The sequence below is a fragment of the Magnolia sinica genome, chromosome 9 (genome assembly GCF_029962835.1).
Source record: "Magnolia sinica isolate HGM2019 chromosome 9, MsV1, whole genome shotgun sequence".
NCBI classification, from domain to species: Eukaryota; Viridiplantae; Streptophyta; class Magnoliopsida; order Magnoliales; family Magnoliaceae; genus Magnolia; species Magnolia sinica.
This window is the reverse complement of record NC_080581.1, coordinates 9918043-9930004: the sequence shown is the minus strand read 5'-3', so window position 1 is coordinate 9930004 and position 11962 is coordinate 9918043. Positions and strand designations below refer to the sequence as shown.

General features: G+C 39.8%; 1 protein-coding gene across 1 annotated transcript; it reads left to right on the top strand.

Moving 5' to 3' along the window:
* Window positions 1-3605: 3605 nt before the first annotated feature.
* LOC131256852 (trihelix transcription factor ENAP2-like) lies at window positions 3606-10909 on the top strand. Its single transcript, XM_058257907.1, has 2 exons — window positions 3606-4919; window positions 10487-10909. The coding sequence occupies exons 1-2, from the start codon at window positions 3893-3895 to the stop codon at window positions 10489-10491; spliced, it is 1032 nt and encodes a 343-aa protein (XP_058113890.1). The 5' UTR covers window positions 3606-3892; the 3' UTR covers window positions 10492-10909.
* The last annotated feature ends 1053 nt before the right edge of the window (window positions 10910-11962 follow it).

Sequence of the window (11962 nt, the reverse complement as noted above, 5' to 3'; positions counted from 1 at the left end):
ATAGATCATTTAGAGGTTAAGGTTGTTTTAGACCTAAATGGGTCTAAGGTTAAGGTCACCAAAACACCTCAATTTATCTGTTTTTTCACTAATTGATGCTCCAAGTGTTCATGTGTCTTAGGTCTTCAATTTTTAAAGGCCCAACTGACTTACTGACACATAGACACACATGGTTGACAAACAAGTCGAGTTACAGTTATATCCACACCGTCCATTCATCTTGTGTGATCATTTTATGAAATGTGATTAAAAAAAGAGGTAGATTGAAAGCAAAATGGACGACACCATATATAGCTAGCAACGAAGATTGAATATCTACCATTGAAAACTTCTTGAGGTCTACAGAAGTGTTGGATTAGTATGATATTTGTGTTTTTACTTCATCTAGGTTTGTTTGACCTCATGAATAAGTTGGATGAAAAATAAACATCCTGGCGGGCCCTAGAAAGGTTTCAATGGTGGGTGTCATTCTCCCAGATGCTTTGTATGTAGTTCACTTGAGCTTTAAATCTTCCTCATTTTTTGGAGACATACGTTGAAATGATATTGTAAAGGTGTGGATATAGACCATATTGACAAAATTATATTCGAGTGTATCTAGCCAAGAAAGTATTTTACATGTCGGCGGTGGAGTTGTAAGAAGCATATTGCATACATGCATTATTTTGTTTTAATTCCAACTACTGTAATAATGATCATCATTACTCATTCTTCATAGCGCACTACCAATGTAATCAATAATCCAAACAAGCTCCTGGGGACAAACTTTTTAGATGAAACTGACATTTGTACTTTCCCTTCATTCATGTGTGTGACTTTATCAACATGTTCAATGGTAAATAAATATTATGGTGGACCCTAGGAAGTTTATAATGATGACGTTTAATTAATACTAGTTCAGAGATTTGGATTACTTCATTTTTGAGCTCATGGCATGGAATGAGCAAATCATATGCACAGGTGAATATAAAACACATGGATTACGGTGGCCCGGTATTCTCGAATGCACTGAGTGGGTGGATCCACACGATATCCCTTGGTACGATGTGGTGGCGTTGTGGGCCTACTGTGATGTGTATGTTTTATCCATCTTGTCCATCATCTTGCCAGCCCTAAAATGATGCAAATCCAAAGCTAAAGGGGTCATTTGGCACCATGGATTCGAGGGGATTTCAAATCTCCAGGCTGTTTGGCAGTATAAAGTAATTGGAGGTTTCAATTCCAAGGGGTTTCAAATCCCCTATGGGGCTTGAAATCCACGGTGAGACCTTGGATTACACCTAAAATCATTTCAATAGTTGCAGGTGTAGCATGTGTGTCACTATACTATCATTCTATTGGGCACATGGCCGACTAATGATGATCAGCAGTACTGTCCAAACATTGTCCATATAAATCAGCACTGTCCAAACATTGTCCAACACTGTCCAAACATTGTTCATGTAAATCAACGATTAAAAATCATTGTTTAGTCACTCAGCCATAATCTTGTGTTTGTGGCCCATCCGACACTTGGAATTTCATCATTTTCAGGCAAAACACATATTTCAGCAAGCTTATCACAACCATTATGTCAAAAATTACATATCTCAATAATTAGAGAAATTAAAGTTGATTTAGTAATTAAATTCAAACCCTTATAAATATATCATGCATGGCTACTTTGAATTAAAGTTAATTCACACTCCAGGGTGTCGAACACATTGGGAGGATTTCAAATCCTAAGTAAGCCATAATAGAAAACAATGAGGATTGAATACTCACCGTTGAAAGCTTGTAAGGGCTATACAAGTTTTTTTTTTTTATTCATCAAGTTTATATATATGTCTTCCCCTCATCGAAGTATGTATTACCTTTCCTTTAAACGCCTAGCTCTTGGTATCCATTCCCTGGCGATGGGTGTGTGATATAACAAGCTAACTCCAAATGACAAAAAAGAAGAAGAAAAAAGAAGAAAGAAAAAGGTCTGTCTTACCTTAAGAACAAAAGGATGACACATGAAACATCAGGTGAGCCTACAAAGTCTTCAACTGTAGGAGTTCAATCCTCAATGCTTTATAAGGTGTGGTACATTCGAGCTTGGGATCGCTCTCACTTTTGGGCTCATGCCTAAAATAAGCCGTAAGAACAGATGGACGGCATGGATAAACACATACATAAAGGTGTGGCACTTCAGAGCTCTGGCCACGTCGTGCCACAGGGATATCCCTGTGACGGGTGGAACAGGCAATCCACGGAGCCCGCATCCCGCGCTTAGCATACCACGTGGATACTGTACGGAAAGTAAATTCCCAGAAGCTTTGGCAGAGTTTGATGGTTCGTAGACACGCATCTCTCCAACTTTGTTAATGTTTCAAGATCAACCCTAATAATAGTGGGCCTCACTTTCGATGAACCAATAATTGCACTGTAATGGTGTTGTAGATTGTCTATCAGTGTTAAAATAAAAGCCATGCAATGGCTGAATAAAAATAAAACGTCCATCAATCATATGTTCATAATCTTCAGATTAGTCTAATTTTTTGGTTTTTGCCTTATCTACATAGGTTCCCACTATTTAGACGGTCCATTTTAATTAAGTTCTCGCAACATCGATAACTTCTTAATGCGTGTGTATGGGGCATCATACTCACACGGAGGATGAAATTAACTCATAGGAAGCGATACGGTAGAACCGGTAGAAGCTGAATATGGTAGATCCGTCTCTCCTATGTATGCAAGGAAGGGATAATTACCATCAGGACCCTTCCAAGTTTAAAAATAAAATAAAATAAAATAAATCCCATCCATCTAATCACTGGTCCTCAAAACAACGATATAAAACATCGATTAACTTTTGAAGGTCAATAATAGAGAAAAAGTGATAACTGAGATCATTTAATTATATTAATTTTCTCTAAAGTAGAACACCATGATAGATACCACCATATGGACGGTACTGATTTATAAATCATACTTGCATGTGTTCTCTAGAGAGATGAACGTACCATATTCCGGTTCTACACACTCGGACATTTGATCTGTTCGGAGACCAATCATCGGTAATCTGACTAGTCTGCCACCCCTGACGTAACTTCCCACTCAGCTATTGCGTTCTGACGGATGCTTGTTTCGCTATCCCACGTCTGAGATTTTCCCACGTGGCATCCATCGGTAGACATAATGTGCACGAGAAAAACTTTGATACTCTGTGAAGCGTGAGGGATGGTACACAGGCACTTAAAAATTTCACACCTAACGTACAATCATGTTTCCAATCTAGATGTATCATGAACTGAAAATTACACTTATATTGTCATTATCTGGATATGGGATTGGTGGACATTAATTGGACGGTTAGAAATGAAAAATATCCAATGGTCTTATTTCAACAAACAAGTGTCCACAAATAAGAAGTTAGAACTATTCAACCAAGCTGATATTGGGATAGTGAATTATCAACAGTGGATTCCACAATTTAGTCGGTTAAAATTGAGTTAATATCTGCCACGTATGCAATTTCTGAGTGCCAGCGTATCAAGCGTCATAGGCTGCCTGAGTATCAATTAACTCCCACCTGCAACTCTCTCTCTCTCTCTAGAGACCATAAAATCAGACGCATGAGATTCCTCCAATGCAGTAAGAATATCATTCTCTCCAGCTGCCTCTCTATTTCCTGAATTTTCATTCCTGAATTTCCGAGTTTTCGCTGAAAAATCCAACTTCTCTATACGTTTTTTGATCAATCAAGAGAAAATTCAAGTTGAATTGATTCACAGAAAATGACCCAGATGGCGATTTCCCGGAAAGAACACCAAAGAGTCCGGATTTCGGGTATCCGACATCGAAATCATGGTTTTTTCTAGTATGATTGATGTTTCTGCGATCTGGATCATCGTTTCCGCGTTGAATTATGGATTCTGCTGAGGTCCCGATCGGCGGGCCGCGGGGAGCCGAGCGCCTGCAATTAGGGCCACTGATTGAAGCGGGCGCAGCTGAAGGAATGGCGATGAAGACGCCCGATAGGAGTAAGAGGGACGAGTGGAGCGAAGGTGGAGTCCTGAGCTTGTTGGAAGTGTACGAATCGAAATGGCTAATCCGGAACCGGGCTAAGCTGAAAGGAAGCGATTGGGAGGACATCGCGCGGCGAGTCTCAGATCGGAGTAGTGGGACTAAGGCTTTAAAGACTCCTAACCAGTGTAAGAACAAGATAGAATCGATGAAGAAACGATACAGGGCTGAGTCGCCGGGTTCTTCTTGGCAATTCTACGCTCGTATGGATAGTTTGTTGAAAGGGACTTGTAATTCTCAAGCTAAGGGTGATGCTGGGTGTGTGAATGGGGCAGGTGAATCAGGCCCGCAAGCGTTGCCGAAGGTGGAAACAGGCGATTCGGAGCATGTTCTGAGGCAGGCACCTGACGAATCCCGTCCTCAGGAAATTGGGAAGAACACCCAAATCCTTGATGTGGCCAATGTAGAGGTGGTGGGCCATGCACAGGACAGCGATCGGGATGGTGGGTCGAACACGTTGGGCAATGATAGGAAGGAAAGTAAGGGTATGGATAGTGATGTCAGTACGCCGAGAAGCAAGGTCCCGAATGCCGCTGACGGGTTGGGGAAAGCCGATCCGATCAAGCGTAGGAAGAGGTCAGCTGGCGATGTGGCGGAGAGTATCAGAATGCTGGCTAATTCGGTATTGAAGATCGAGCAGACACGGATGGAAATGTACAAGGACATGGAGCGGATGAGGGCGGAGGCAGAGATCAGGCGGGCCGAGATGGAACTTAAGAGGACAGAAATAATTGCAAACACCCAATTGCAGATTGCTAAGCTTTTATCCAATAGATCGCCGAATCAGAGCAATAGAAGCGGGGCTTCGTCTTTGAGAACAGAACCAAGCATGTCACTGACTGTTCCTATGAATGCTGACAGAAGGAAAGGTTAGTTATGGCCCTTGATCTTTCTATTTCAATTGTAAGAGCCTCATGCAAGCATTAAAATCAAGGGGGTCTAGTTATCCGATGGGCCACATGTTTATGTTGAACATAGGCTGTTGGACATCTTTTTTCTAACTGTTGTATGGCCCACCTGATGAGTGTACCAACATGATTCTGTGCCAGGGCAAGTTCTCAGTGGATCCCATTTGATGGACTGGATCTTCTACACTTGTGCCATGCTGGCACATGTAGAATGAATCCCTCTTGCACTTCTGGTTTATGTATTTATGTGTTTGATTTCTTCGGTTTTTCTTTTGGTTTTGTTTATGAATGTTGTTATAAGTACTTGAATAGTTCATCAATCGAAGGTTTACGAACAATGCTTGACAACATATTCGATTTTTGCTAATCATGCTAGTAAGTTGTCTGGTAATGCTTCTTCCATGCTTCTTCCATAATCTTTCTCGTTTAAAGATAAAAAAGCACAATACAAGAGGATTTTATATGAATTCCAAATCAAGTAGATCTACACTATTCTTCTTCTTCTTCTTCTTTTGGCTTAGAAAACCATGGATGCGTTTGGATGTGAAAGCGAATTGGATTGTGTTGGAGTGTACGAGTTCATGTGTGTCAAAAAGGAGTGGTCCTGAAGACCACTGTACTCTTTTTCAACCACCATAGTTCTTGGTCTCCATTGCACATGACCAAACCATCTAAGTCCACTTTCCCCCATCTTCTTACTTAATGTTGCTACTCTTAAGTTCCCTCGAATGTGCTCATTTCTAAGTCTATCCTATCCTCGTCTTGCCACTCACCCATCTCAACTTCCTCATTTCAGCTATACTTATCCTATGAACATACTCAATGGAGGGTCCCTACTCATGGCTCAGTGGTATACTTACAAGAGTTTCAACATAGAGGTCATGGGTTCCAGTACCCATTGTGGTGTGGGTGGGTGTGAGTGTGTGTGTAAAAAAAAAAAAATAAAGAAAGAAAGAAAAAAAAAAACTCAATGGAAGTGCGAATGTTACTTATTGAAAAATATAAAATGGAGAACTGCAAACCCCCTTTGACACCCCTCGAAGCCAGGAAATGGTTAAGAGCTGATGGATGGTCGCAATCCTTCACTAGACCCTCGACATGCCACAACATGCGCCTATTGGCACAAATGTGCAAGATCTAAGTCATCCATCAGGTGGGTTCCATTGTGTAGATGCCCTGTTCAAAAATCAAGCTGGTCCACTGTTCAGGTGGGCTGCATAATTTGAACAGATGGGCATCTAAAGAAAATGTTGCCAAGTTTCTTTAAGGCCCACATTTCTTTCCAATCTTTTAGGCCCACCTGATTTTTGGTAGAAGACATCCTCTCGATGGGTAAGGCCGCATGGATCTTTGACATGTTTTCCAGGTTGGCACATGTCGTGGTATCTAAAGGGTCCTCTTATACAAGCACGTGGGCATATAGCAAGGCTCTAATTATTATCATTTTTCTTGCTTTTAAATTTTACATTTAAATCCCCCTTGAACATCTGTATTTCTATATGAAATGAATTGATTTTAGTCATTTTAACACCATGAATGCTTTATGATATTGAATCACTGAAACATTAGAATGAATTTCCGTGCATAGAGATTGTATGGTTTACATATCGAATCTCCAACGTTTGTTATGCTTATACCAGGCATTTGAATCTGACCCCAGACAAATCCCAAATCCAGAAGTTACTAGGCTGTGTTTGGATGCTCACAGTATTGACTAGGTTCCAAGACCAGTTTGAAAGTTTTGGATATTAATTTGTGAAAAAAAAAAAAGCAGAAAAAATGAATTCTCGTGAATGTAAACTGAAAATCCACCCCCTAACTGAACAATAGAATGGATGCTTTTCTGTGCCACTGGCATAGCTTCTCTGCTTTTGATTTTTGGGTACACATGGCAGGGTTATATATCAATTGGAGTCTTCCATCCTATCATGAAGCTTTAAAAATCATCATCATTATCTAAGCCTCATCCCAACTAATTGAGGCTGGCTACATGAATCCTGTTTCGCTTTCCACTCTATCTAAGACCACATTCTCAATTAAACCATAGGTCATTCAAGTCTTAATTTACTACCTCCACCCCCTTGCCTCTTTAGATCCTTCAACTTGAACCAACTCACTCCTAACTGGTGCAGTTTTTAGTCTCTGTTTCACATGGCCAAACCATCTGAGTCTACTTTCCCTCATTTTTTTGTTAACCTACTGGTGCTACTCCAAGTTCCTCTAACGCATTTATTTCTAATTCTATCCTTCCTTGTCTTGCCACTCATCGAATGGATGGTGTTAGAGAGAGAGAGAACAGTCTTTCTATTTTATTTTAGTTCTTGCTCAGGATACCATTCCTTTGTAAATTCTATTGTTAGCAAAAGCGATTAGGGAGGCCATTTTCTCTCTAATACATCATCCTCCCAAAATCCCTTTCCCTACAACAGATGGCTTATGTTTTAAACTGGACTTAATAATCATCATATTCATATATCCGTCACTTTCTTCACTTTCCCACACTTAATGTGGACTGCTAAGCATTTGATTTCCTACTATGGTTTTTTAGTTCCACTAATCAGATGGCTATGATCATCCGATTATGTGCTTTTAGAACCATTTACCATCCGTAGCAGGGACTACTAGATGGATAGCCTCAAATGATAAGTCAACCTATCATGTGTACTACGAAGATACGTTGCTAACATATTCTGGTCCTACCAACTCTATTGTATTGTCTCCCATGAAAATAATATTGGGTAGCATTTGGAAGCACACCAAAATGGATTTTTTGTTGAATGCTTCAATCACTGGCTTCATTTTGGGCTTATCAATTATTTGAGGCCGCACTGGAAATGTAGCCCGAATGGGTAGAGTACTGGTTTCCCACATTTTGCTTTAGAAATGTAACTCAAAGGTGTATGTCATTTGCAGATGACATAGTTCTGATTGCCAAGACGAGGGAGGGCATAAACACAAAGCTAGATTGATGGAGGGATGCTTTAGAATCTAAAGGATTTAAAATTAGTCAAACTAAAATAGAGAATATGGGGTGCAATTTTAGTAACAGGAGTGGGAACGAGGAATTAGTTAAGCTTACTAGCCAAGAAGTTTCTAAAATGATCACTTTCGATATATTGGGTTGATAATTCATGAGAGTGTAGAGATTGAGAAGGATGTTGCCCATAGAATCCAGGCGAGGTGGAAGAAATGGAGATGTGCCTCTAGAGCTTTATGTGATCGTTGTGTACCACATGCTTTATGGGAAAGTTGGGTAGTTGAGGAATAACATGTTCATAAGATGAGTGTAGCTGAAATGAGGATGTTGATATGGGTGTGGCAAGACAAGGAAGGATACAATTAGAACTTAATGCATTTGAAGGAATATAGAAGCAGCACCGATATGTAATAAGATGAGGGAAAGCAGACTTAGATAGTTTGGTCATGTGCAACAGAGACCAAGAACTGCACGGTTAGGAGTGTGCTGGTACAAGTTGAAGGCTCAAAAGGAAATGGGTGGAGGTAGTAAGAAAAGACTTGATGACCTATGGTCTAGCTAAAGTTATGGCCCTTGACAGAATGGAGTCACAAGGATTCATGTTACTAACTGCAATTGGTTGGGATAAGGCTATGATGATGATGATGAAAAAAATAATATTTTGTTTGTTTCAAGTAAAAAAGCATTATATTGAAACCATTCTGCCTGCCCCATTTCCTGAATTAGAAGAAAACAATTCTGCCTGCCCCATTTCCTGGCATACTTCCAAAGTTACCTTAACCTTAAGCCTTGTGGATGGTTTTAATGCCTTCTAATTGAGAGAATACATCTTTCAAGAATTAGCATCTGTTTATGTTGTGTTTAGCTTAGACCACAACAAAAATATTTTCTGATTTTTTGAATTTCTAGAACTCCCAAAAAAAAATCATGAAAACAATAACCTTGTGGATCCAAGAGCCCCTTTTTTCCAATACAATACAGAAGAGCCCCGTCTTGTGATGTTTGGAAATTCTAGTGATGAGTAAAAATTCCAAATCACCTCTTTTTTTCCTCTGCTCCTGAAATGGCCATGAGCCATACATAGCTGTAGGTTTGCTATTACTCTTCCAGTGGAGTAGATGTTTCACTTGTTTTATGCTATCTAAAACAAAACTGCAACAGAAAATCAAAAAACCAATGAAACGTTTTGTATGCATGACCCGTTACTTCACTGAACTTGTTCTCAAATGAACCATTGTTACACTTAATCTTGATTCGTTACTGTTATACATTTCAATGAGATTTTCACTAGAAAGCATCTGAACTTTGATGTGTGGGGAAATGATCATATGCAACTCACTGTATCATATCTCTATGACAAACTAGCATTGTACACGTTATATGGACCGTTTATTCATTGCAGTCCACAGTTACCTGATTTGGAGTTTGACCAATTCGGGTTCGAGTTCAGAGTTAGTTCCGTACTTGTCCAAATTCATTGCTTTGTTCAGGTCAGCTCATTTAGTTTCTTTTTCAATTTTTCTGATTCATAGTTCAGGTTCACATACCTCGTTGGACTAGCACAATGCTCTAATATTTGACCATGGTTTTTAGACTTGGTGACTCGGATCAACTCATTTGGTCTCGACTTGAGTCGCAACTTGTCCGAGTTAGGGGGTGTATTGGCCCGACTCAGGCAAGTCGGGGGTGACTCAGGGGGTCGACTCATGGTATTGAAATTGAACTGCATCAGGTAGTATCAAATCTGGGCCAACTCAGATGCACCATATCGGATTCACCCAATTCTTAAAACCGTGATTCCTACATAATTCGGGTTAAATCCATACAGTCCTTGCAGAATTAATCAACAATTCCCAGTGACCAACATCAACTAAGTAAGAGATTTTCCATTTCTGATTAAGGTTAGTTCTGGAATATTAAAGAATTTACTCAAAAAATTTCGAAACTCACAAGTAGGAAACAGAGTCAAATTGACAGAGTCCATGAACTGCAGCAAATCGACAACAAACTACCGATTGATCTGGGTTGACTCAGTTCAATCATGAGTAAATGAATCAAAATGCATCAAACTACAATTTAGTTCACTGGAAAGCATTCACAGTTTGAGTAAGGCGTGAGTGAATTAAGTAACCATGTTCCAAACCACTCTACCATCTGAATATTAGCCATTAGCTGTTCAATTTCTAAGCCATCAATCAGATGGTTGGCATCATCTGATCAAAGCTCTCTTTGGGATCTCGAGTAACCCAAGATTGGGTGCACGAAATGAATGGCTCAAATTGATGAATGGACCTATATTTTCATGACGATCTTGGCCGTCCCTTCTGCATTCTATTGATCGAATGGTTAGGATTACCCGATAGGTGTTATTATTACTCTTTTTTTTTTTTCTTTTTTTTTTTGCACCATGGCATGCCAAAAAGGGGCTCAATGGATGTTCCAATTCGCAGATTGAACTTTCCATGCATCCAGCGTAACCAATTCTATATGATCATTCTCTAGGCACTGTTATTGGCTGTGAGTTACTTTGATTGTTATCATCTGTTTTCAGGTTGATTGATTTCTCCAAATGGATCGCTTCTGGATTGCTGATTGGACATCAACTTGTTGTGTCGTCACACGTGTAACATGTATCAATTCAGTTTTCGATTTTTAGTATGTGTTTATTGATAAGAACATAGTTTCTTGTATGGTTTTAGTAGCGATAAAACTATCTTAGATTGTAATTAGCAGTCAGGTGGGCCGCAAAACAAGGATGCACAAAGTCAAGTAGCAGGTATTATTATTGCCGGACCTGCAATCTTCCAAGGTCACTCACACTTGTGTTTGAGAGCCAGGCTGTTCACCGGGCGGGCCAATCGTGCACGTCGAATGTGGACCTGGTCAGTTTCTTTTAACCATCCTTTTTTCTTTTTTTTCCCTTTTTCATTGTGTTAAGGGAGTAAGTGTCAAACTACAGTTATGTTACTTTGAAGTTGAATTGTGAAAGAAGAGGTTTGCTAGAATACAAATCTACATATTGCAATAGGATGCATTGGGACTTAGCCGTCGTATTGGTGTCTTTTTCAAGACCAGATAATTTATACGGTGGGCCTCACTGTGGATGGGACATACCCAAAAAACTCAAAGATTGAAACATTTCAACCCCTTGATTATTCAAAAAGGTTGAGGAGACTTTCCATTTTCAAAGGAAATGAATGAAGCAATCAGACGTTTGAAATATTCCAATCCAAGAGATTTTTTTCCATCTTCCATCCAAGGTGAGGCCCATTATATAAACGGTTTGGATTATTGGAAAATGACCCCAGATTCATCAGGATGTATTCAACCCCCTGCAATCAATAAACCTGCAATTTGAGAGCTAATTGTAATAAATAATAGGAAAATTAATATGTTTTTGTCTCAGAGGTTTACTAGAATACATCTCCACTTACTGCTATAGGATGCGTCGTGACAATCACAGTTGGATTTGTGGCTATGTTCAGTGATCCTAACCGTTTACATGATGGGCCTTGCATTGGATAGGGGACTACCAAAATTGAAATTCTCATCTTCGAATATTTTAACACTATGATCATTTATTCCCTTGAATATGGACCGTGTCCGGAACCATTGTTTGTGGGACATTGATCTAAGGTTCATAGGTTCATGATGGTTGAATCCAATGGCTATAATCCCAATGTAGCTTGTAGCAATATATCGGCATGTATAGTGTATGCTAGCAAGCTTCTTTGCTATTCTGCAAAGGGGCCTATGGCGTGGCGTTGGTGTCCTGTGGACCCCAACTGTCGCTGTATTTTTATTTTTTTTTCAACTGTCTGTTTGCAAATATCACAATTGAAGGGTTGGATGTTCTGGAATTTATGACGCATCCCCCATCAATTGCAGGGGCCATCAGATCAGCCATTTGGATTACTGGACCATGGGCCGATATGTATGGAATCTTTGTGCATCAGCAGACTATCCGTTTGCTAATGATCAGGAACCAGTAACTGCTCTTCACCCCTACACAGAGCACATTCTCTCT